This window comes from Passer montanus, unplaced genomic scaffold (assembly GCF_014805655.1).
Source record: "Passer montanus isolate IOZ18808 unplaced genomic scaffold, ASM1480565v1 scaffold95, whole genome shotgun sequence".
NCBI classification, from domain to species: domain Eukaryota; kingdom Metazoa; phylum Chordata; class Aves; order Passeriformes; family Passeridae; genus Passer; species Passer montanus.
This window is the reverse complement of record NW_024374923.1, coordinates 526,758-553,693: the sequence shown is the minus strand read 5'-3', so window position 1 is coordinate 553,693 and position 26,936 is coordinate 526,758. Positions and strand designations below refer to the sequence as shown.

Here is a 26,936-nt window from a genome sequence, read left to right as displayed (position 1 = left end):
CCTCTCCGCGAGGCCTCCTCGTACTTTGATGAGCGGGCCGCCACACACCCAGCGCCGGCCCCTGCCCCGCTGCCGCAGGGGCGGTCCGGGGCTGCCCCGGAGCGCGGTGGGAGGAGGAGAAGGAGGGCGGGAAGGAGGTCCCGCCGGGAGCCACGGGACTACATCTCCCTCTGCACCGCGGGCCTCCCGCCCCAGGGCGGGGAAGGGGCGGCGGCGGCGGGCCCGATGGCGGGCGGCGGCGGCTGCCGGCGCGGGCGGGAGCAGCTGGAGCTGGAGCGGCTGGGGCCGGCGGCGCGGCCCGGCTCCTGCCCGCCGTCGCCGCCGCTCTCCGCCTGCTCGCGGCAGGCCTGGAGCCGGGACAACCCGGGCTTCGAGCCCGAGGAGGACGCGGCGGCGGCGGGGCCGGTGCTGGAGATGGAAGTGGAGTGGGGCAGCCGAGCCGCCTCGTCGCTGGGCAGCGCCGCGGGCCCGTGGGGCCGAGGGGCCGGGCCGCCTCCCCGGGCCGCCCGACGGAGCCGCGCCCCGCAGAGCGGCCTGGGCCAAGTGCCTGGCGCGGAGACTGCGAGGTGAGGGAGCCCGGGCACGCAGCCCGCAGCCCGGCTCGGCTCCTCAGCGCTTCCTGCGCCCTGCAGTTGTTTGTAGTCTCTCGTCCTCCTTTCCCTCTGCCCGTGTCCTTTTCCATCCTTCCTTGTGTCTCTGTGTCCCCATCTCTTCGTGCACATCTGTCTTCCGATCCCCGCGCGGTTGTGTCTCGCCCCCGTCTCGCTCCGTCCTCTCCCCTCCTCTCTGCCTCCCGGGTCTCACTGCTGGCTGCTTTCCGTGTAAGACACTCCCGCACAGGGGAAGTTCAGGATGGACATGAGGATGGATTTCTTTACAGGAAAGGTGGTGTTGGAATGGACTGCTCAGGGAGGTGGTGGAGCCACTGTCTCTGGAGGTGTTTAAGGAAAGACTAGATGTGGTACTCGGTGCCATGGTCAAATTGACGTGCTGATGTTGGGTCTTAGGTTGGATGTGATGATCTCCAGAGGTCTTTTCCGACCTCGGCTTTCTGCCCCAGCATCAGGTCTTTGGAAGGTTGGAGCGGAATGCTTGTGCTTTTTTTTCAGCAATACCCCGTTCACAGAAGAGGTGGTTAGGATGGGATGGGATACTTAGAGTGGGCTGCTGGGAGGGTGCTTGAGTCACTTTTTTTTTCTTTGCAGTATTGTGCAGTGCCTTGGTGCTGCCCTTTACAGTCAAGTGCTTCCTGTTGTCACCCAGATGGTGACCAGGGACAGAGCTGGAAGCAAAACTGAGCACATATCAAGTGAACATTTGAGGTGTTGTTCAAGGCTTACTGCAGTAACTCCCTGCTGAGCAGCCTTGTACAGGGTTGATTTGACAACAGCAGAGAGAATGCTGGATGGGGAGTTCTTTGGATTTAAAGTGGTGGGAGCACATTGAAAAACCCTCCCTTCTTTTCAGAGAAGCTTAAAATGTCAGCTTCAAACTAGAAGGATTTTAAACAGAGCATTTGTTTAAGTGTAAAATCTTTATAGTTATAAAGCTGCAGAAAAAGCAAAGCATATTTAGAAAATAAAGATTCTTCTTCTGAAATGTGGATTTTCTGAAGATAGTACATAGTACGTTACTGGCTGCCACAGCATCAGTGGAACTGTCAAAACAAGCTTGACTTTAAGCAAGTATTTGTACCTTCTCTGATTTTCATGTGCATTCAAAGATTGTTTGCTGTAATGATTTCTCTAGCTTTGGCTGTATCGCACCAAAAGAAATCCCTCTTGAACATTGCAATATCTTAGTGGTATGCAAGTCAGACTTGCAGAGGTTATGGAACAGAGCATGTTTTCTTTTTAGCAGATTTTATTGGGACCATGTTCAATGACCCAAGTCACTTCATAACAAGAAGGCAGAATAACCAGGAAAAACTACCAGTAATAATTGTGCATGAATTGGCACTGTGCTGTTTGGAGTCTCCAGTGGTGTGTTTTAGTCAATTGCTGTGATATGTAATTGCCTAGGAAAAGAGCTGCTTCACATGGAGAAAGTTAAGTCCTTTTATAAAAACTTCTACAAAGTTTCTATGCTTCAGATGCTCCCTTTGTCTTAGTTGTTGCCAAGAAGGAACCTCCTCTGTATATTTTTAAGTGTGGTAAAAAGCAGCAGTGTTTGTACATGAGGCGAATGTGAGTGACCTGGTGGTGGCCTGGCAGGTGTCCTCCTGTTCCATCTCTGTTGTGATTTGTGCAGTAGGACTCAAAACAGTTTCTGGTGATTCCTGACCACCTTCTATAGGCAGGTGTAGCTAAAGTTGCTGTAGTCGACAGACCCTTTTCTGGCTCTTTGATGAGAATGTTGCCATAATTTCCTGGGCACAGTAAATGTCTGGGTGAGACTTGGGTGCTGTGGAGGTGCTGCAGGGCACTGTACTTCTGTGGAATAGGTAACACCTTATCTGAGGAATGTGATCCCTGTGCTGCACAGTTTAAAGGGGCTGATTGCCAGCCTGACATTATTATAGGGCACTTGAAGGATAACTGCGGGTTTGCTATTGGAAAGAATACTCCACAGTTCTTCTGACATTCCATGGATATCCACGAGTATCTTTGAAGGCTGGAAATGGTGCATTCAGTTTTATTTCAAGGATTACAGGAAAGTTATTTAATGGAATTCCATCTCACTAGACAGAATTCAACAAGAGGGAACAATCCTTTGGATATCACAGGTGATAGTGTCACCATGGCAAAAAAAGTTCCACTTATTATTGAGGGATGTTCAATGACAGATTGCACTTTACTTGCTGTGAGTTATGGAAGAAAAATTCAGAGAGGATTTAAAGTATTGGGATTTTGGTAATTGCTGTAACAGGAATTACTAAATGAATAGAACCAGCTATCAGTAGTTGAGGTTCTTCTTTCCGTGGATTCTGTTCAGATTCTAACATGAATATTTGTGAAGTGCCTTTAGTTCCTCTAGTTTTACAGATCTCTTCAGTAAATATCCCAGATGCTGAGAGGAGAAAAGGGACTGATTATTCTGCTCTGTTAAGGAGGAAGTTACCAGAAGTTTTGATGGGTAAAAACAAGGTGTGTTTCCAGAGCCAGCCTGGAAAGGTAATCCTGCCTTGTAGAGCTGTACTTGGTCACCCAGTGCTGCCATGCCCTCATGTGTGTCATCACTAAAGTGTGTTGGGCATTTCTTGAAAGGTTTTCTTAGTTATTGTTATATAAAGGTACAAAATACCCTTCCCAGTCACTTGTTAATTGCTACTTCCATGAAGACTGCTACATACAGAATGAGTATGAGCAACTGTTAGTTGTAGATTTATTTGATAAAAAATACACAGATCCAGTCAAAGAGTTGATGAATAGCAAATGGATGTAAGAAAACAAAACAGTTTTGTTGCTTGCAGCAGATGTCAAATCCAGCACTGCTTATCTCTATGTTTGATGCATCTAAATCAATATTCTAATAAGGGAAAAAGGGGAATAATATATTTATATTTCAAAAATGTAACAGCTAATGAAAGCTCCAAGCTAGCTGATGGGAAAATTCATTGTTCATTTAGCAAAAAATCATTGTGTGATCCCTGGTGCTGTTTAGTTGGATTTTTTCTTTGCTGTAACTTTCTGTTCTTTGCTGACTTGACACCTAACGATAGTCTAATATGACAGAGTTTGAGTTTGGAAACTTTCTGCTTCTGCTCACCACATTTCTTATTGGTGAGTAATGTGCTGACAGCCGGGACTTGGCTTTCTCGCCTGCTTAGCTCACTGGCTTTTCCAGCCTTTTCTTCCTCTCTTCCATAATGTCTTCCTGCCTTTTTTATGAAGGTTGCTAGTGCAACGTAGTGCTGTGCTAGAGGCTGAATTTTTTGAGTTATTATTGACTCAGTAAATGTTCTGGGATTTGTGTTTTTGTCTTCAAGAATGACATAATGGGGAGGATTTGGCATTCGGTGTAGTAAAGTTGCAGTCTTTATTGCACATTTTCAAACTTGGCCTTAAAGAACAGCTTTGAAAAAGCTCTCTGTCAGCTCTGGGGCTGACACTAGGGAAGGCCCTAATTTACCAATTAAGCCATGTGAGCAGTGATTAATGCTGAAACTCTTAGTGCTTGCTGTGCCCATGCAAGAGAATTTTCCAGGTTTATGTCACAACTTAAAAATGTGGTAGCTGAAAGGCTTCAAGAAACATCTAACACATTATTTTTTTTTCTCATTTATGCAGATAGAGGGAAGAGTTTCCTTATTCCCATCTCTGTTAGCAAACAAAGGTCTGCAGCAGGCAGCTTAGCCCATTGTCTTAGCCTTAAAGCAGTGGTTGCAGATTGACTGAACTCATGCTTCATTGTCAGGTTTATAATGTGTTTTGGCTATCCCTTGTTACTGTTCCATTTCAAATTACTGTGGTATGTTTGATGGATCCAGGATTTTTCCTAGGGAGTTTGTGGTTACTACATTTCCATCTGCTGAGAATGTAAAGGATGTTTTGAAAAGTTGGCAGTTTAAAACACCTGAAAAGGATGGAAGTTTACTGCAGTTCTGTAGGAGTTAATTGTTAGTTTTAAATGCTTTTTCACTGATCAGAAACTGAGGTCAAATTGCCTTGCTTTAGGTTTAAATGAAGAGAAGCTCCATGAAGGGAACAGTCTGAGCAACAGCAGCTGTTCCCAGCTTTTTTTCTATTCTGTAACTAAGCATAGGAAATAAGGATGGTGATTGCTAACTGCATTTTGTTTCAAGGTGGTTGTTCCTTTCAAAAGACTCCGTTTAAAAGATCCTTTTGCTTTTTTGTTACCCACTTGGAAGAGATCACCAAAGTTCATTAGCTTCTCTCCTTGTCTTTTTGGGAATGTCAAGCATTATATGAAGTGAGGACCAGGCAGAAACAGTTCAGCTGATGCAGTTGCTCAAGCTGACAGCTAGACTGTACAGCAGGTCTCATTTAGGCTGCTACTGATGTTTAATTGATAACTCTTGGTTGTGCAGGGAAAGAAATCATGCAGAAATTCAAGTATCCTCCTTTCATGTAGAAAAATAAGATTGCTCCTAAAGGCTCAATAATGAATGTGCATTTTCATTCATTGAACAATGATTTGCTTGTTTAAGAGAAAACATATCAAAACACTGCATTTCCATTTCTTGAAGGATGGCTGTTTGTGCATGTCTCTGTATCCTTGTATCTGTTTTTATACCATGTGGTTCTAAGCGACAGCACTTCTGCAAATCTTCCACAGATTCTGTTAGAGTTCTGCTGAACTGTTCCTAAATTATTATGGTATCTCGTTGATAGTTGATACTGCCTGAGGCCTCATTCTGTCTACAAATGAAGCTCCTCTTGCTTAAACTTAAAATCCATAGAAGAACCTGCAGCAATGGTTAAGCTTTCAAGTTTAAAGTTAAGCTTTCAACAAAGGTTAAGCTTTCAACACCACTTAGTATGTCACTTGTGTATCTGTGCACATCATTATATATATATATATATATCTTTTTCCTTTTAAGGTCTGTGGGGGACAAGACTCATGGAAGAGAGCAACACCAGCAGAGAGCAGTATTTGAAAAGTATATTACGGGAGCTGATCACGTACATGGTTTTCCTCGTGGTCCTGTGTGTCTGTAAGTACTACCAGTGCATCCAGTTCTGTACTACCTGCTTGTGATTCCAGAAAGAAGGTTGTTTGTGGGAGAAGAAGTAATAGACAGGTAGGCAAATGCTTGGAATCAAATATTTCTCTTTTTTCTGCTGATGGGCTGTTGCTTGAGACTGAAAATATTACAACTTTCTGCACCTTAACAAGTTTAGAGTCTTCAGACAAGATGATAATAGACTTGTTCTTTGTTTTTAGAGAGCATTTTTTTATTGTAGTACTACATGGCAGTGTGATACTTCTGCTACACTTTTTGAAATCACTGAGCAGAAATGGTAAATGAAGAGGAGGAGTTAGTCATCCAGGACAGATAATTGAATCACCACATTTGAAGTTCATCAGCAAGGTTATATACAGATCACAGCTGGAGACTTCTGTGGTTTGTGCCATTTCTTGTCTTGGTACCATATGAAGTATCATAACAGGAAAGAACACAGAACATAGTAACATTTGATTTACAATGCAAGAAACAACTTCTTGTGGAGTTACAAGCTATCTGTTTTATTTGTTTGTTAGGGAGAAAACCTACAAAATGTGTACACTAAGTTACTGTATCTTTAGAAAGCCAGTATGTTTCAAGTCTCCAGTTTTTAGTGTGAGCAGTTCTGCCCTAAATGCCTGAAATGCTAGTGACTCTTGATTTGTCATTTATGATGACCTGTAATACAACAAAGTGATGTTTTAAATTTTTGTGAGAGGGAATCTCAGAGTGAAAAAGTAAAGGCAAAATTACACTGGTACTCTCTGAGAGCAAGTCTGCTCTGCTTGAACCTAACAGAATTATTAAAAGCCCACATTTTATGCTATTGACACAGCTGTTTTGATGTTGTACTGCAGGCATGTTTATATATTAAATATCACGGGTTTTTTTCCTTCCTGAGTAATTTAAGAATGCTTAGAGCAGGTTTATGAACAAAGCAGTGCAAGGGTGCTTATGGCTGGCACACTGTAGCACCAGGAGAAGTGTTGCAGTGAGGGGGTCTGCCTTAAAGTGAAATTTGTTTCAGCAGGAGAAGTTTGACTCTTAACAGGCTGTTAACTGTTTTGCTACAGAAAAAGATTTTTGCTAACAGAATAAAGGAAAAATGTAGTGTGTTAAATATCTGGAGATATTGCTAACTTATTAGTATTTTCTAAGTATCCTTTTTATTTTTCCTCAGCCATACCTTTAGCCCTGTGTGAGGAAAAGGAGTAATGCAGTCCTTTATTTTCTGTGAGAAGTTTCTCTTAAAAGCACTGCACAACTGTACTGGACATTCATTGCCTAATCCATGTCATTCCCAGTGCCCTGCAGTATCCTGGTTGACTGTCATTATCTGCTCAAGCAGAACATAGTTGTCCTGAGGTCTTTATGCCATCATTCCCAGTGCCCTGCAGTATCCTGGTTGACTGTCATTATCTGCTCACAGAGCATAATTGTCCTGAGGTCTTTGTGCCGTCTGTGCCAGTTCTCCCTGCATGCCTTGGATAGCACGAGCCACCTAAAAAGGCACTGCCTGCCTCTCTTCAGGCTGCTGAATTTTGCCTTTGTTTTCCTTGAGGCTTACTTTGGTAGAAGCATTAATAATAGAATGAGGTGTGGAAAGGAGAAGAGAGTATTATAGATTGATTGATCAGTCTGCCTTCACTGCTTTTTGTATTTTAATCACAATTGACAGGTAAATGCTGCTTGGTGTAGGTTTTGTTTTGGAGCATAATAGTTCCACAAATGCAACTTGATGTATTCAAAACAAATAAAGGTTTGTTTTTTGGGTTTGTTTTTGTTTTGTTTGGTTGTTTTTGTTGTTGTTGTTGTTGTTGTGTGGTTTTTTTTGTTGTTGGGTTTTTTGTTTGTTTTGTTGTTGTTGTTGTTGTTGTTGTTTTCAGTGGGTTTTTTTCCTCTTTTTTTCATTCCTTCATCTCTCACTCTTTACCAAACCTCCTGCAGTGACTTATGGGACTGTGAGTTCCAGTATGTACTATTATACAAGGGTTATGTCACAGCTCTTCCTGGAAACACCCGTGTCAAAAACAGAGAAAACTGATTTCAAAACTTTGTCCACAATGGATGACTTTTGGAAGGTAATCTAAACCCAAGTTTTTATATCTCTGTTGCTGTGGTTCACTGGTACTGTCATGAACCATAAATTTAACCTTCAGAATCTTTTTTCCTAATGTGGTCAGGCTTGTGCATGAAAATCTATGTGCACAATGTCAAAGCTATGGAACAAAGTAGGCCTTTAATATGTGAAAATTTATAACTCAAGTAATGTTGGTGGGGCAGGGCAAATTTGTGAAATGTCTTTGGAGGGCAGGCCATAGTAAAGTCTTATGCCAGAGAAATTATTAACTGCAATTCTAACACTTCTGTGGAATGAAGATCTACAAAAACAGTGCTGGCAACATGCAAACTGAAGTTCTGTCATCCTCCCCAGTTCACAGAAGGCCCTTTGCTGGATGGTCTTTACTGGGAGATGTGGTACAACAACAAAACCATGGCAGAAAACAAAAGCTTCATTTATTATGAGAACCTGCTCCTAGGAGTGCCCCGCATTCGGCAGCTGAAAGTCAGGAATGGTTCCTGCTCCATACCCGAAGATTTAAAGGAGGAAATCAAAGACTGCTATGATGTCTATTCTGTAGCTAATGAAGATACTGCTCCTTTTGGACTCCGGAATGGAACTGCGTACGTAGCATTCCTGTAGATACAGACTCATTTTTTATATGTGACCCATTTTTCTTTCTTAATTTTATTGTGTTAGTCAAAGGAACTTTTGTAACTTCTTTCTCAGAGGTTACATCAAAACTTTGTAGCAAGGACGCCATGAACTAAACCATATTTAATAGCTAATGCATGTTTTTTGGTCGGGTTTTGTTGATGTCTGTTTTATTCATTGCAAGTTAAAGGTGGAAACACCAGTGTGCTCTCTTTCACTTCTGAACTAGCTGGACATACACCAGTGAGAAGGATTTGAATGGCAGCAGCCACTGGGGCTTGATTGCCACATACAGCGGGGCTGGTTATTACCAAGACCTCTCAAGGACCAGAGAAGTGACAGCTCTGCAGATTGCAAGCCTGAAGAAGAACCTGTGGCTGGACAGAGGGACCAGAGCAGCCTTCATTGATTTCTCTGTGTACAATGCAAACATCAACCTGTTCTGCGTGATCAGGTATGAGCAGAACCACGACGGTGTTCAGTTGCACAGTGTGGGTTGTAGACCTGGGGTTCTCTTGTGATTGTGTTGTTTTGGGGACATAGGTGAGTATGTTTTGTGTAAAAGGGACAGACAACTGAAGTGCCATGCCTCTCTGTCAAAGAAGTGAGACTCCTCATGGAGTCTCTCCTGGCTTTCCCGGTGCCACAGTGCCTTGGGTGGAGTTTGCAGGAGACCTTTCTAAAGAGCTGGCATATTCAAGTAAATACATGGATATAGAGCATCAGCCTTTGGTTTAGGCAGCATGAAACAGGCAGAGATGAAAACAAATCTTTCTGTCTCTGTTTCCTCACTGTTCCTGAAAGGCTCTGAGTTTTAGTCAAAATTGAGTGTGGTCACATTTACAACTTTTGTGTGGTGTGAAAACTCGGAATCCTATGTGGGTTTGTTTCTATTATTTAGATAATTATACAGATAAACCCAAGTGTCTTTTAGTAGTGCTTTTCATCAGTTCTTGTTAAATTAAATTCTTTTTTTCTTCGCCTTTTTTTTAAATGCAGGTTGCTAGTAGAGTTTCCAGCCACTGGAGGCCTGGTTACATCTTGGCACTTTCAGCCTGTGAGGCTGATTCATTACATCTCCACTTTTGATTTTTTCCTGGCAGCCTGTGAAATGTCCTTCTGTCTTTTTGTTCTGTATTATATGGTGGAAGAGGTCTTAGAAATTCGCATTCACAGACTGCGCTACTTCAGAAGTGTTTGGAATTGCCTTGATATCCTTATCATTGTGGTAAGTAACCTTTGGAATCAGGCTAAAATTGCTTTCTAAAGTGCACTTTGTGGGAGACATGAATTACTCAGTGTTCCTGTTGTGGTTTTAAGGTACAGGACCATCATTAGGAAGGATACTTCCAGACTATTAGGCTATTCAGTCTGAATATGACAATTTTAGTCTGTGTTGCAATGTTGGTATGTTTCACAAAGGTGGTTGTTCTGTCTTCAGTGCTTTCTGCCTGATGCAAAGTTAGACTATTTGTCCATCATGCATTTTCAGTTTTTGTTTGTACAGACTTAGCTTTTATTGGAGGTGACAAACTTGCCCTCCCTTCTACATATCTGGTACAGACTATTGCACTGGCTTTCAAATAATAAAATCATCTGCTTTAAAGAAGTGATTTGCATTTCAAGGAATAGGACTGGGATTTGAATATGTTTGCAAAGAACCACAAGGAGATTTATCTTGGTATTAAATACTCACCAGCTAATACCAAGTTTGAAGAAGGGCCTCAGAGTTGTAGAGTGCTAGCAGCTGTTTAGGTTAAGTGAACAGTGTTGCACATCAGCAATCTTAGTGCACAGAAAATAGGAGCTTTGTTTATAAAGCTGCATAATATAATTCTTTCTGGACTCAGACTAAGCTGTGCTTACCAAACATATACAAAGCCAGAAATGCTGAAACAGTTCCAGTCCTATACTCGTTTTGTATCTTCAGCCTTGGATTAATCAAAGGTTTCAAGTCTTGAAGCCAGTATTTGTATTCCAGGGAAATCATACTTGCATCACAGTGCTTCGTAAACAAAGGGCTGCTTAGGAGGATGTTTACATGAACTGTGTGCTGTTTTTTACACTTAATGGTTGGGCAGGGATAAAATGCTTTGCTGTTACAGTCAGTGAAGAGTATTTAAGTGTGAGTGTAAAATTCAGTTCACACAAGAGGTCAGAATTCTATGTTTATGCCTTGCCTGAGGGGCATTGTTTAAATGTAGGATTATGTACTTATGACTCTCTATATGTGGTGAAGTGTTCACTTACAGTAATGAAGAACACATTTGCAGAAGTCAAAGCAAGAAAACCTCTGTGGTAAAACTGCAGCTTCTCTGCTGTTGCTTGTTCTGGGCAATACTGCTCAGTCTGTGCTCTGGAGAAACTGTAGTAGCTTTTTTACTACTGCTGTCTTTCTGCTCTGTGTTCTTTTTCACCTTTGTGTGTTTGAGTTGTCATATTCCCTTCCTTTCATTTTTCTTCTCTGTGACATCACTTCTGTGGTCCTGCTAGGTGCCACTGTCATCTTGTTCTTCACAAGCAGTGGCGAGGAAATGACTTCTAAATCTTCTTACTCCCAGACTATTTGTCTGTAGTCCAGGACTACAATGGTTTTACTGTGAAATGCATGAAGTTCCACATATCTTACCTTTATCGAGCATAAATGTCTCAAACAAGTTGTTTTAAAACCCTAATTACTTTTTGTAAATTTGTGTGTTTCTTTTGTCCTCAGCTGTCTGTGGTAGCTATAGGAATTAACATCTATAGAACATCAACTGTTGATATGCTCCTGAAGAAGCTGTTGGAAGATCAGAACTCATTCCCCAATTTTGAACCCTTAGCATATTGGCAAATGCAGTTTAACAACATTGCTGCAGTCACTGTGTTTTTTGTCTGGATTAAGGTAATTCAAGACACACATCTTTATTCTAACATTAGAATGTAAGCAGTATTCTGAGTTTCATGAGTCATGTTATTTGAGGTTTACTCATGTTTCTCTCAAAGTCAATCCTGTCAGAAAGTCAGAACAGTGATAACTTCTTGCAGATGAAAAGCTAAGTTGTAATTTGCCACAGGTGTAGTCAGCTCTTGTTTAGGTCTAGAAGACGTAGTCAGTGCTTGTGTTTTATCAGCAGACATGTTAAGAAATGTTTTTATTGCTCCTCAATTAATAAGTCAGTAATTCTTACTGGGTACTGCTTTGTCTCCAGCTGTGTTCAGTAAGACATCTCATGTAAAAGAGTGGAGAGCAATTATGTTCAGAAATTGTCTTCCTTCTGTTTTCAGCTTTTTTCTTTTCTTTTTTCTTTTAACAGCTTTTCAAATTTGTTAACTTCAACAGAACAATGAGTCAGTTATCCACCACGATGTCTCGCTGTGTCAAGGATGTCATTGGCTTTGCCATTATGTTTTTTATTATTTTCTTGGCATATGCTCAGTTGGCCTATCTTGTTTTTGGCACTCAAATTGATGACTTCAGCACTTTCCAGGATTGCATGTAAGTACAGGTATAAAAATGCAAAGAAGGTTTTGGTGCATTGGTGAATTGGTTACTTTATCAGAGGCACATCCTGTGACACCCATCTAAGCAGATAAGCTGCGGGCACACTGCTGTTGATATAACCTGGTAGCAAACACAATTTTATACATTTTTATCTCTGTGTTATTGCTGTCAGAGCAGTAAGCCAAAAAGGGCAGGGCTGGGTTGGTGTGATATGATTTTTACAGGGGTTGGTTACATTCCTAGACAAAGCAATGACTCCATGTTCAGTGATTAAATGCTTACTGAAATATTGGATGCATAATAAGGCTGTGTTCCTAATAGTGTTCATAGTTGCTTGACTCAGAGTCCATCTTAGCCAACCACAAAATTTATAAGTATCTGGAATCCAGGAGAGAGACAGGACTTAATATAAGATTGCTAATCAATTTTTCCTTGGTTGATTTGGCACAACATAACCTGATTGTTGAGGAAATTAACAGTTTGTTCAGTCTCTGATTTCCCCTGCTCCCTTACACTGGGGCAGTGTTGCAAGGAGTTTCTTGCAGAGAAGTGAAGGAAGTGGAAATACGCTGATGATTGCCAAGCTTCTTCCAGCTTAGAGGGAGAGGGTTGGGGTTGTATGTGTATGAGGAAGGTGGGAGTGGGTCTCAGAGCTTCACAGTAGTAACTGTTAGTTTGCTCTGCTTCCTGTTGTGACCACAAAGGAGAAATAACCCCCATGGTTTTGTTCTGTGTGTGGTATGTGACTGTGAGTTGGGTTATGCCTACAGATGTGCTTGATGAATTGTTTTTGCAGTCCCTGATAAAGTGTTACAACAGTGCAGATCTCTCTGCAGCCTATCAGTCACACTGCTAGAATAAAACAGTTTGAGAATCCTCGCACAGCTCCAGTAATATTTTCTTCAGCTCCTGGATGTGTTTTGTTTTTTAAGATTTACTCAGTTCCGCATCATTTTGGGAGACTTCAACTTCACAGAGGTTGAAGAAGCTAATCGAATTTTGGGACCTGTTTATTTCACTACATTTGTGTTCTTTATGTTCTTCATTCTTTTGGTAGGTACATTTGTTTATGTGGGGTGGGTCAGTGGCTGTTTTTGCATCACTTGTCCTTTGATTCCTCATGTGACTTCTGGGGCATTTTCTGAAAATGATGAATGTATGGCCCATGAAGGGGCCGGACTGCTACATGACTGGTCACTACACTCTTTCCTGTTTTGCCTCATTTAAAATTGATTTGCATAGTATGTTTTTTTGTCATTCTCATGTAGTGCTCCACATTGTGGGTTTTTAATTTATTATTATTATTATTAATTTTATTTCTAAAATCTGAACAGTGCCTGGTTGGCAGATACAGCAAGGCTGTCTCTTTTAGTGAAAAGTAGCTGTATTCCATGCAGTCTCTTGGTTCATAAAGTGCTCTAATGGGTGGCTGGTTGTGGTTACAGCAGCCTTGTTCTTGTATGCCACACACAGCTTTGCCTGCTCCAAGAGCATGGTTCTTCAGCAGTCTCCTGTATCATCATAATTTTTAGTGTTATTTAGTGACCCTCATAGTTAGTGCAGCTTTTTCTTGCTATTTGAGATGAGGAAGAATGGCATTCAGATTTTATTTGTGGGAAAATACTTAATCTTGGATGTTCACTAGTAAGGATGCAGAGAATTTTAAGTGTTTTGTGAGGAATTTAAGTGTTTTGTGAGGAATTTAAGTGTTCGGTGAGATGGACCAGGATTCAGTGAGAAAATAACATGTGTCACTATGTGCCAAAGGTTCACACAAAGCAGGTTTCCTATTTGCTTTGTAGCACCTAAAGCATTCCAGAGGAACAGTCTAGTGTTCAGCAAGGGCAAAAAGTATTGTTTTTCTAAGGGGCAACAGAAAAGCATTGGAAAGTGAAGTCAGAGCAGGTTATAAAAGACTCACTGTAATTTGTGTATTTTTTAGTATCATTTTGTATGTTTTAATATCATTTTACCTGAATGAAATGTTGATGCAAGTCCCTTGAGACCAGTCTGAGACCTGGAAATTAAGTTAGGGAAGATGGGCAGAAAGCACCAACTCTTAAAGCTGGGCAAAATAGCAGCAGAAAATGGCACAACAGTGAATTGTCAAGGTACCTCTTACTTCTCTGGTGTTGGGCATGAATGCATAAAGATATAGCACTGAAAGATTGTTCCAAAGCATGTTTTTTAAGTCCATGAGGAAACACTGCCTTTCTACATTGAACATGCCAGTAAACTGGATAACTCTTCTTGAATGTGCAATTTGTAATTCAGTCATGTTTACTCCATGTCTAGCAGGAGCCTTTCAGTGATGACAGCATGGTTTGCTTAGGTTACATTCTTGGCACAGGGTTAGTGAGACCAATATTTTCTCCTTTCTCTGAACAAGAAAGAGCTCTTTGCACAGTTGGTGCCATAAATGCCAAGTGCCTGATTTTAAGCTTTTTGATTTATCTTTAGTTTGAAATGCAAGCAGAGCTGTAATTAGATAAGAACCTTTGGTTTGTGCTGGTTATTTCAGGATGAGTAGTTAACTTGATTCCTCTGGCATTTTTGTTGCCAGCTGTTTTGCCTGGATTAATTCACAGCTATTACCCGTGTAAGTTTTGCCTTGCAGGGTTTACTGCCACTGCTGTGTGTAGCTGTGAGCCCTCTCTGGAAAGTAATTCTCCAGTTATGTTGATAACTAGTGGTGTTGAGTAAAATTTGTTATGCTGCAGCACATCATATTTCAATATCAAGCTCTGGTTGTTAGTTTCATTTTAAACACATCACCATTTTCTTCTGGTCTTTTGAAACAAAATCTGTGTTAAGGTCTGCACAACAAGGTCATAGGAGTAGTAGGGCTCAGCCCTGTTGAAATTTGAAATTTCAACATTTTTGTTTTCTCTTATGAACAGAACATGTTTTTGGCCATTATCAATGATACCTACTCTGAAGTCAAATCAGATATGGCACAACAGAAGGCAGAAATGGAATTGTCTGACCTTATCAGGAAGGTAAATGTAATACTTTGTTTTTTTGACATCTTATTCGTCACATCTGAACTTATTTCATAAAATACTATATAAACTGTAGAAAGTAAAGCTGGCAGCAGCTGGTCAGAGTACACATCTCAGTTAAAATAAATTAGTCTGAGCTGAGTGTAAATTAAATGAGTGAAAACTTCTCATCACAATGTATTTCAGTCATCTGAGACTTTGCCTTGAATGCTCACACTAAACACACTGAATGGGATTGTACAGTAGCTGATTTCTGTAATCAATAAAGTTATTAGAAATCTCGTTTCATTAGAAACAACAGATTTTACTTTCTCTTTTAGGGCTACAACAAAGCCATGATCAAACTTAAGCTGAAGAAAACTACTGTTGATGACATTTCAGAAAGTCTGAGACAAGGTGGAGGAAAACTCAACTTTGATGAACTCCGGCAGGATCTCAAAGGGTAAGGGAGTTGTTACTTCTTACCTTGAATAGTACACCCAGGGACTTGTGATGTTAACTTTTTGATGTGATTTTCCTCTAGCAGAAGCACAATGTGGATAAAGACACACACCAGAGTGGTTTTCCCTGTATTATGGCTGGTGTTGGCATCGCATACCAGAGAAAGGTTTTTGGAGCTCTGGGGCCCAACCTCCTTAAATTTCTGTGTTTTGAGGAGAAAAACACATAAATCTCTGAGGAAGCAGAGACCTAAGGCCTTTGAAGAAATGTCAGTGTTTCTGTCAGATCACTGCAGGAGTTTGTCAGGAGTCCAAGGCGAGGGTACAAATCAAGGAGATATAGACCAGAGTTGTGAAGGGGAAATGTTCAATGCAGGGAAGATTGGTCCTTTAACTAATGAAGGATAAGGACTGAGGGGTTTTTATCAGTGTTGTGAATCTATAGGCAACGCTGGGATGTCTTTGTCTTGAGGATGAAAGTCTATTTGAAGTGAAATGTTTTCTAATACAGAGTTCTTTCAGCATCTGAAAAATGGAAAGTGAAGGAAATGCTTTTTCTGCCTTTTCAGGAAGGGGCACACAGATGCAGAGATTGAAGCAATATTTACCAAATATGATCAGGATGGGGACCAGGAATTGACAGAGCATGAACATCAGCAGATGAGAGATGACCTGGAGAAAGAGAGGGTGAGCTCAGCGCTAGGAGTGGGATGCATCCAGCACTGTCTGCTTCCTGTGCTAGTTTCCTGCCTCAAAAAAATCCTCTTGTCCCCCTTCACTTCTGCTGTCATTCCTGGCTGTCTGAGCAGAACTCTAAAAAGGCACAGGGGAACTGATACAGACAGGAGCTCTTTGACCTTGACACCACCATCCCCCATGTACAGATGAAAGTTTTTTACATCTTCTCTCTTTCCCTCTGGCTTGTGTTTGCACAAAGGAGGATCTGGACCTGGATAGGAGCTCCCTACCACGTCCTCTGAGCAGCCGCAGCTTCCCCCGGAGCCTGGACGACTCTGAGGAGGATGAGGATGAAGACAGCGGGCACAGCTCCAGGAGGAGGGGCAGCAGCTCTAGTGGGGTTTCCTATGAAGAGTTCCAAGTGTAAGTTTATCCTTCTGAGGAGGACAAATCTGCATGTTGGGTTCTGGTTGTTTTTTTATTTCATTGTGGGTTTTCTTCTTTGGGTTATATAGTATTCTCTCCTCGATATTAATCAAATTATTCATAAAAGCAAGTGTTAGGATTTTGTTGCGCATAAGTCACTCCTTTTAGTAGCTTTCAAATAATATCTGAACTGAAAGTGCCTTAGAAAGCCTTGTGAGAGTTGGTTAGAATATAGAAAATCAGAATAAACAAAAAAACCCCAAAACAACAAAACCCAAAGCAACAAAACCCCTGTCTTAAAACCTTGTCATTGAAAAGTCAGAGAAAAGGGTCATGACGATAATGACAGAAAAGATTTTTCTGTTTTTGTAATTAGTAAACCATTGAGTTATTTTAAGTACAGTGAGAGCTTTAATGGTTGTTTTTAATAAGAGTGAGTTACTCCTGAGTGTGTATTTTGTCGGAAGTGATAGATCTCCATATTAATTAATTACAGCAACACTAGCTGAATAAAGAATTACATAACTGCAACCAACAAATTTTCATGATGATGCCCTAAGAGCAGAGTGCAAGATGTACTTTTTTTTCCCCATGTTTTACTTTCTTGCTCTGGTATACCTTGTCCCTCCTAGATAGAGGACTGGTCTGTGGGGAGTCAGAGGCGTGCTTGGATACCAGTGATGTCTCATCCTTGTCTGCTCTGTGTGTTGACATGCTAGAACGGTGCTGACTGGGCAATGTCCGAGTCACTGAAGCTCCCACTTGTTGCCCTCAGACTCATGAGGCGGGTGGATCGCATGGAGCATTCCATTGGCAGTATCGTCTCCAAGATCGATGCCGTTATCGTGAAGCTGGAAGCCATGGAGAGGGCCAAGCTGAAAAGGAGAGATGTGTTGGGAAGGCTGTTAGATGGAGTGACAGAGGTAAGAAACTTGCTCTTTGTGGTCTGGTCACAACCTGGATGTCTTCCTTTCTGTTGGCAGTTCTTCCTACTGCCTGGCTTGGCTGGATTGAAGGAGTGGTGGTAAAGAGGAGGTGGGTGCTTTGACAGTAAGTGAGTGATTTCAGTTAGGTGTTAGGAAAACATAAAATTTAAAACATGAAATTTTGGGAACGTGATTCAAGATTCAGATATGACAACATGTCTTATGGCAGCTGTGTCACCATTTAAACCTGTGATCTGAACAGCAGTGGTGTTCAGTAGTTGCTGAAGCAGCTCCTCCATCCCTTGGTGCCTGTTGGGATTAATATAATATTTTTTGTGGACTAGTCTGTTAGAGTCTATGGGATCCAGCCCAGTCTGCCCTTATTCTCCTTTGTTGCTTCTGGGACTGTGTGTGGCAGGTGGGAGAGGTCACTTCTGTCACCAGGGTTGCCTCTGCTGCTTCCCCTTTCACTCTCTCTTTCCTTGAGGGCCCTTTGGAAGTGGCCAGTGGGAGAAGTGTGTTACTTCTGTAGATGCTAAAATCTGTCAGGTGGAATACAAGTTGTGCTTTCCTAGGTGGCAACACAGACATTTAACTTCATCCCTGGAAGTAAAAGTTTGCTGTGGGAGCTGTTTCCCCATTATCCTATGGAAGTACTCAAGCGGTATAAGAATTTCTTGTGGTTGTACAGGGTTTTGCCTGGACTTCAGTTTGGAAGCTGCACTTCCAGCTTGTGTCTTTGAATGTGTTTAGGACGAGAGACTGGGCCGGAGCAGTGAAATCCACAGGGAGCAGATGGAGCGGCTGGTGCGGGAGGAGCTGGAGCGCTGGGAGTCGGACGACACGGCCTCGCAGATGAGCCATCGGCTGGGAACGCCGCTGGGCCTGGGCGGCCAGCCGCGCTCCAGGAGCTCCCGGCCCTCCTCCTCCCAGTCGGATGGGCTTGATGCAGGAGCAGGCAATGGGGGGAACAACGTGCACGTGTAGCTTGAGCTTTGTAGGTGATTCCACATGTTTCAGGTCAGTATTCAGGCAGCAAATTCCCCAGCGTGAGGGGATCATTCTGATCAGACTCCTGAGGACATCTTTCACTGGTTTCATCTTTCACTCCATAAATCATTTCCAGGCCCATGTAAGCCATCTGTAATGCCAGCAGTGAGAGTGTCACCCTTGGAAACAAAAATGCTGGAAACTGAATGGATAGCAAGTGGGACAAAATCTACCAGGACAGAAATCTGATTCCATGAAATATTATTGGGAACACTTGCACGAGGGCAGCAAGCTTCAGACAAAATAATGTGCAGTGGCTGGCATACTAAGAGGCTATTAATTTTCTGCCTCCTCTTGGAAAGTACAATTTTTAAAAGCATTTAAAAGCAAATTTTATAATAATATGGCATCAGTTTGTCTTATTCATTATAACAGCTGACAGATAAAACAGCACTTTTTTTAAAATATGAGTTTCTGCTTGTCTTTCTGAGTTTTTCTTGGTATACTAGTATTTTACTTAATTTAAAATATTTTTTTCCTGTTTTGAGAGGTACATTTCTTTAAGCAGAAGAAAGTGCAATTAGTTTGTACAACTGCAAATTGCATCATTCTGTGGTAGAATGCATTATAAGTAGCATTTAGCAAGAAATATTTGATAACTGCCTCCTCACACCCAACTAACATAATAAGTTTAAGCTAAGTTGCAAAGTGCCCATTCTTTAGTGCTGTCTTTTAATGATTTAAGCGTTTCTGGGATAAACATTCCAGAGGTTCTTAGATAAGTACAGCTACTTTGCAGAAAATGCATTATTTAAAAGCACACAAAACTGAAAACCACTGAGTTTTCCTTGGGTGTGACAGGGAAAGGGGCAGAGAAGTTTCTGACAGTTGGGAAAATCTGATCTTGTGCCGTGTGAAGTTCTGATCACATCTCAGCTATTATGTGGTCTGTATTTACGTTTAACTAAACTGCTTGTGAAATGATTGGCTACATTGTGAAATGATTGCTACACAGACTTTTCTGCTACAAGGAGGTGAAACACAGGATTCCTTTGGGAAGGTGTTTGTATTATAATCACTGATTTTTAGTATTTAATTCCCTCTGCTTTGTGTCATAGAAGCTTTATTTTTGAAAGGACATGCAACGTTGAAATTCTGTTGGTTTCCTATAGAGAGCACTGAGCAGTGTTTGCAGTTTTGCCTAGGAATATGTCTCCATATGTGGAATGCTGGCTTAGGAGGGAGGCTCTCAGTTGTGCTTTTTTCCTGAAGATGGCAGTGTTCTGGTGTTTAAAGACTGAGAGCTGGTGAAAAAGATAGTGGAAAGCTACATAATCAGCCACATCTCAGCTGTCAGTAGCATATGTAGAGGAAAAAAGGCCGGTTTAACAAAGTATAAGTGGCATGTGTTATGTTGGTGCCTTTTGTTTCAACAAGCAGTTTGTATCTCTTCATTCTTGTGGGAGTGCTTAGGCAAAGCTTCCATGTTCCATATATTCTTGTCATGGCATTGCCTGGATGTGCAGTGGCTCACAATGCTTTTTCTCTAACCAGGGAACTTGCTACAACTAAATAGAATTCACACCTTTCTATTTTTAATTTGATGAGAAACCATACACACAGAAACCTAATTCATGTAAGCTGGAAGAGGAGGAAATTCAGTACTGGAATTTCATAGTAGCTGTGTCTCTGGAACAGAATTATGTAGGAGCACAGGTTGTGGTTCTTGTGTGGGTTATTTGGTCCTGTATTGGGAAGAAATTCATACCCTTTCACGAAAGTCATCATGAACTTGTGAAAACAGTGTACAGCACAGTGGTAGGGCATTTGTGTGGGATGAGAGCATTCAGATTAAGCTCTCACTTGTCTTGATTGAAGGGTTTTACACCCCAGAAACCTTTCTGAGGAAAGCTTTTCAGTGTTGAACTGCATTTCTGACTGTGAACAAACAGACCAAAGAGATGCACCAGCTGTACACACGGCCATCTGGTGTGCAAGGAAAACAGAAAATACTACACCAAAGCAGTTTAAATATACAGAGCCTTGTCTTTATATTCATATCCAAAATGTGTCTTTCAAAATGTAAATTCAGTCACTCAGTTCACCTTTCATTTGTAGTATATGTTTATTATGAAAATGTTTGCATTAATAGCTGTATTTGTTGGGGTGTATTTCTGTAACATGTCGTTACTTGATAACAAACTTCATCTTGAAGTGCAATGAGTTTCCATGGGGTACCCATGTGTGTTGGGAGTGCGCCTTGCAGTAAGTGCAGTGCCACTTCATAAATGTTACAAACATTTTATTGATGCTTTTTTCAGTTTTAGATTATAATATCATTTGTCACTTACTACAAAGGTACGGTTTTTTGCATAATAATGTACAGTGTTTGGTCTCATTAGGAAGCTGTTAATTATGGAAGTCTTCTAGAATGATCAAGAATGAGCACTTTACTTCCTAATAAACATTTTATATAATCTACAAAGCAAATATTGTGCCTATACTTGGTTTGTTTTTGATGGAACATGAAGGATCGTACATTTTATTTGTGTTACTTTTAGCTCATACTTTAGATTACCTAATAAAGGGAGTAGAGGGTGCAAATGAACACATTGTTCTGGGCTGATCCTAGGGATTCATTGCCCAAACAGTCCTTTTTTAACACTTTCTTGTAGATTTGTGTTTCTGCAAATGCACAGGTCTGCTTTCTGCTATTTCAGGTAGCAGCTCCCACTGCTAGTAACTGTCCCTTCATTACTTTCTGGGTAATTTAAGGTTTTTTGTTTCTCTGTTCCTCTTTTTTTCCCCCACCTTGTTTCAGGAGGGAATACTACAGCATCTGGAGGTTTTGAATAGAGCTTGGAAAGCCCAGGCTGCCATGTGAAACCCATGGTTCTCTCCGGACAGCTGTATTGATGAAAATGGAATTACTAATGTAAATACATCTCAATCTTAAGGAAATACATACATACTGGATTTATTAAGTATATTAAACCTTTAGTCAGTGCACTATAAAAGTCACAGTGTTGTGGGAAGTGGGAACTATCTATCTATCATCTATCTATTTAATACTATGTGTATGCTGTAACATTGCTGATTTTGGAAGGTTTCTTCAGGAAGTGCAATTTGAGATGCATATTTGGAATAAGAGCTTTTTGGAGTAATTCTTCCATGTCCACAGGCATTACTTGGATGTCTTGTATAGTCCAAGATTCTTGTCCAGTAAATCTAAACAAGAAGAAAAACTTGGTCAAAAAACTGAGGAAAAGGGGTAAAAAGGTTATGATTAAAGTTCTGCAAGAAATTGTCACTTGTATAACAAGGACATCCAGGTTTTAAGCACTAATCATGCAAAATAGGTACAGAAAGGTGGAGTGACAGCTTAATGGTTCAGGCGACAGACTGACATTCAAAAGAGTTGTGTTTTATTTGTGTCACCTCACACTGATGCCTTAACACACACTCAGCTGCTTCCAGCTTGGATCAAAGGGCTGCTACAAACATGCTGCCTAATCACCAGTAATGCTAAAACAAAAGATTTTCTGTCTTGGGGATTCTGGCAGCTCTTCTGTTTTGTTTCTACTCCAAGGAATAGCCAAGGAGCGTGAAACTGCATCCCAGGAGGCAAAGAGCAGCAAACTTGTGCCTTCTGTAACGGGCCTGAATTTGGATGAAATGTGGGAGCAGAGTTCCTACAGCCAGGTGTTCAGGTGTCTTGGAGCAGGCCTACCAGCAGCAGGGTGCCAGGAAGGGAGCAAGAAGGGTTTTGAGATGCGGGGAGTGTACTGGGTTTGTGTGGCTCTCAAAAAGTCATTAGTACTAAATGCAGTAAGATTGCCAAAGGACTGACCATGGCAGTTGGCATCAGCCACAGTTTTGCTGGTGACATTCTGACAAAAGTTGAGACCAGTGATTTCATTCATTTGCAAAGTCGTGGAAAGAGTTAATGATTAGCAGAGACTCAGGGGACAAAATGCTCATGCAGGAATTATTCATAAAAAACAAATCAACAATGTTGATCTCTTACAGAGTTAGGATTTGTTTTAACTCCTGCTCAGGTTTTAAGACTTCTAGTTTTGAAAAAAATAATTTCCAGTGAGAAGAGTTAGGCTTTGTTTTCTCAAAAGTCACAGTAGAGGTGTTTTTGAAATAAAAACTTAACACTGTCAAATATGCCTGTGTGCTGCTCAGGCTGCTGCTTTTCACTGTTACATGGAGAGTGCTGTGATGCAGACTCAGAAACATTCAAAGGAAAAGAATGCTCCTTTCAGGCTAAACCTGAAGTTACCAGTTCATTCCAAAGTCTGAGGTAAGCACACTCCTGTACTGCCTCCAGCTTTGCCTGGTGCTGAGGTGGATGCTGTCAGACTTGAGTTCCCCAACTTCTCAGTTGCAGATGTCTGTGTGCAGAAGATGGAACCACGAGCTGCAGAACCTTGTGTTGCAGAAAGGCAGAGCTGGCAAGCACTGGAAAGAAATTTCCATTTCTCTCAGTGTTCCTGTGATGCCATAGCTGTGTAATGAAGGCCAGCTGTGTTTCCTGGCTTAGTTATTTGAAACAGTTAAGTGAAGAAACAGGTTTGCCAAAGGCTTTAACTGTCTTAACTGGTTGTAATTTCATGCCCAGCAAGAAGAGGAAGGAGACGTTGACTGGGAGAAGAAAAGCATTTACGTTCAGAATACTTCTCCTTTTTTTGTGGCACAAGAAGATGAAAATAAGATCTGACAGGAAAACTATTTTTTTTTTTTAAAAAGAAGGAAAATATTTAGGTCTAAAGAAGTTGTTCATGTCTGTAAGAACCATAATCATAGATTATTTAGCAAAGAGAAGTGTGTCACATGGAAGACCCAGGGGAGCAACTCCAGGAGTCTTTGTTGGCATTGCTGTTATTTACATTATCAGATTATACTCTCTCCTCCTGCTATGTACCTGTTGTGTAAAAAGACACAGCTGAACACTTCCCTGAAGGTTCAAGAGGCAGCAAGTTGATGCTTATAAAAATGGCATTTACCAGTTAATATGAGAAAGCTATTCACCTTTTTTTAAATTTTCTAAATTATGATGTTCTCTTTTAGAAGAACATTTGTCTAAAAGTAGCAGAAAACCTGGCACTGTAGCAAGGAATACTGAAATTTTTTTGTCCAGGAAATAAAAGTTTGAATACTTGTAGTGTTTATCAGCATCGCAGAGAAAATTTGCAAACTGAAAATAAGTAACTACAAACCCATAACAGGGATCATTTGAGTACATTTGACTCACCTTGGACTGATGCTGGTGTGTGTGCAGAAACAATGCCCACGGTGTTAGCTGCAGTGCCTGTCTGCAGCCCTACAGAGCAGGGTATTGCATCCTCAGAACTTGACTCTGTGCCCACTGGGACAGTGGAAAAGTAATCAGAAGGCAGGTGGCTATTTCATAATACTGGGGAGTGAGGGAGTAATTGCAGTGTTGTGTTCTTGAAGAAGCCGGGTGACTAAGATTTTGGCAAGGCAGCTTTGTTGAGAATGAACCAGACATGACCCAAAGCCTTATGGAAGCAAAGATTATTTCTCTTGAAATATGAAGGAAATACATGAAACCGGAGAAGCAGAGTTTACTTATTTTAATAGGCTGGGCTGCTCTTGAGTTTCCACATGTAAAGAAACTTCTGTTTTGAGCTCTTAATCTATACCTATTTCATCTCTGAAAACAAGAGATAGACATACATAAAAATTTTGTGTGATGTTGCTGTCCTAATTATTTTCTTTCTTCTTTCTCAGTGGATATATTCATTATCATTATTGTTTGACAGCTTCCAGTGTCCACCTGACATAAATTCTTTCTGTCTTTTATGGTATTTATTTTTCAATTCTTGCTCTGTACTGGAAAAACACAGAACTGCAAACCTTTTTATTGATTTATTCTCTGTTTTAGTGGGGTGCTACTCTACAAGCACGTTTCTCAATGCCTCCTGGAAAACCCAAATGAAACATTTGTTTTTCCTCACAGGTGGTTAGAATGCAGCCTACAAGGCTCTTACTTTATCCACCAGTGCAGAAGTCAAGAAAGATGATGACATTTTTTTACGCAGCCCAAAGCATCCAGCCAGTGGTAGTGGCTTCATCACTAAAACATGTAGGCCCATGGTGAGAACTAGAGGGTCAGCAAGCACTCAGACACTTGTTAAATCTTTGCTTTTGAACAAATACAATTTATAAACCCTTGTTACACTGTGAAAAATAAGTCACAATGCCCAGGTCAGTGTCATGGGCCTTTGACATGTGTCATTTGAAAAGTCAACAGCCTATATCATGCAGTTGTCCAAGTATGTGTATTTTCCATACTGTGTAACCCTTCTGCCTCCTCATCAAAAGCCATTCATACTGCTCTGCCACCAGGCTTGCTAACCTGCTTCACAATCCACTGAAATAAGTCTTTATTCTAGAAGAATTGCTCCAACAATTGTAATTATTGATTATTTAATATTTTTAGCACAAAGAAGCAGCTAAAAGAGTAGAATTGAGTACCAGTGAGTTCAGTTTTGCCAGTGCCCTTCTGCAAATTAAGAGCTCTCAATTAATACAGGTTTACTCCTTAGGCTGCTCTTAGCATTAGGTTGTAGTTTACTTCTTTCTTCTTCTTAATAAATAAATATAGAGCTTTTTCAGGCTCCTCTGAATTATGGCATTCCAAACCTGTGTAAGTTTTAAATATTCTTCCTAGGACATGACCACTTCAACTGGGTGATGTATTAGCTGTATCTAGCCTGCTTATTTTCTGTTTTTGCCTTTGTGAACATTCACTACAAGGAAAAAGCAATTACTTTCAGTTACTGGCACAAAAAATATCAAAACCTTAGTTTCTGTGCTGAAAGCAATAAAATTTAAAAGTGGTATCTTTTAAGATTATTATCATAAAGTTTCATTCAAACTAATTGAATTAAATGAGTTTAACAACTCTTTAGAAAATATCAACCCTCAGCTTGTGATTTATTTTAATTGAAGTCGTTCAGACGGAGGATATAAAGAAAAATCTTCAACTAGATTGAGTACTCTAAAACCTAAATAAGAGTAAGTCTTTATAGTTTACAAGAGTCCAGATTAAACCACTTGCTGTCAGTGTATGCAAACTAAAGAGGAATTTTCATACATGAAAACACATTTTCAGTCGAGTTAGTGATATAATCAGAATCATTAATTTCTGTACATCACACTTTTTAAATACTAAATGAAAATTACAAAAAGCTGAAGAAAACAATGGTATCAGGCAGTTCTGTCCTTTAAGCCCAAGCAATGCATGAGTCTTAACACCATAAACTACTTGATCCTTGGTACCTTCTCACTAAGATCCTGCCGAAAGGAGCAAATGTCAGGGATAATTCAGCTCCTGAGCCAGCTGCAGTGGAAAGCAGGGATCATTTCAAGACCAATTTGGAGCAGATTAATGAAAAAAAGGCCTAATGAGCCATGGACCCCTAAAAGAATGCTGGACAAATCCACCCCTAATGAGGGTGGGGAGATAAAAAAGATTGTGAGAAACAAGTCAGGACCATTAACCTTGGGCTGTGAAGGAGGTTCTTGAGAGTCTAATTCTTGTCACAAGGTCAAGCTTTTACAAAGCAATTATTAAGGATCTCCATAGTATCAACATACAGGCACACACACTGTACTCAAAGTCTTTTAACCCTGGGGACTCTGGACTCATTTCCTTTCTCTTAATTGTCCTTTCCCCCCTGTTTGCACTGCTTGTAAAATACTTGTTTGAGTAGTTGTAGGAATGATGTTTCCCCTGGCTTGTGCAAGAAATTGTAGTTGTAGCTTTACTAATCTGTAATTGTAGTTGTACTAATCTGCCCCAAACTAAAGGGGAGAAACAGATATATCATAGAATAATAGAATTTTGGGGTTAGAAGGGACTTTGAAGGTCGTCTATTGACAAATTTTCACTAGAACATATAAAGTCTGGTGCTAGACAAAAAGAGAAAAATAAAATCTTAATTTAAAGCCTATAAAAAAGTGTGACAGAGAAGTCTGACATCACTACTACTGTAATTTATGCCCATGCAACTGAGGTATAGAATTTTATGAGTTTACAGAATAAAGTGTTAGTACTGAAAGAAACATTTCTTTTACGTAAATATGTTCTTATAGATGACCAGGTGCTGAAATAAGTAGTAGAAAACAAGAAAAGTTTAGGAGTTTTGTGGTAAATATCTGTGCAATGTGGTGTCATAGCCTGTTCAAAATGTGAGTAATTCAACTTTGTTTATTTCCTTTCTCAGAAACCACTGATATGTACTGAAATTCTTTTCTTTTATGACTGGAACACAGTCTGTATGATCACGTTTATAACTTCTTGAAATTACAAGGACCAGCTGTGATCTAATCAGCTGTAGATTTCTACATTTTAAAATCTGGGATAATTTTCTTTTTTCCAAAGGCAAAACTTCCACTTTCATTTCTTTGTAATACCAGGACCTGGAGTTCCTGTCAATTTTTTTTTTAATAACCACATAAGTGCTTTCTCCTCACTGTTTTCTTCTGCTTAAAAAGGGCTAAGCTAAAGGTACAGAACACTCTCTGCCAATTTTTTGGGCTCTGAAGCTTTTATTTTCCCCAGAGGCATGACATGTTACCAACAAAACAATACAATAATTAGTGATCAG

At 40.7% G+C, this 26,936-nt stretch overlaps 1 protein-coding gene across 1 annotated transcript; it reads left to right on the top strand.

Moving 5' to 3' along the window:
* Positions 1 to 163: 163 nt before the first annotated feature.
* Positions 164 to 20,781, top strand: PKD2 (polycystin 2, transient receptor potential cation channel). The gene is given in 16 exon segments (XM_039696101.1): positions 164 to 461; positions 463 to 566; positions 5,504 to 5,617; positions 7,577 to 7,710; positions 8,064 to 8,314; positions 8,575 to 8,799; positions 9,345 to 9,573; positions 11,059 to 11,229; positions 11,642 to 11,823; positions 12,762 to 12,882; positions 14,730 to 14,828; positions 15,152 to 15,273; positions 15,841 to 15,958; positions 16,209 to 16,372; positions 17,151 to 17,298; positions 18,055 to 20,781. Coding segments are annotated over 16 exon segments (2,652 nt in total). The 5' UTR covers positions 164 to 225; the 3' UTR covers positions 18,289 to 20,781.
* Positions 20,782 to 26,936: the final 6,155 nt, after the last annotated feature.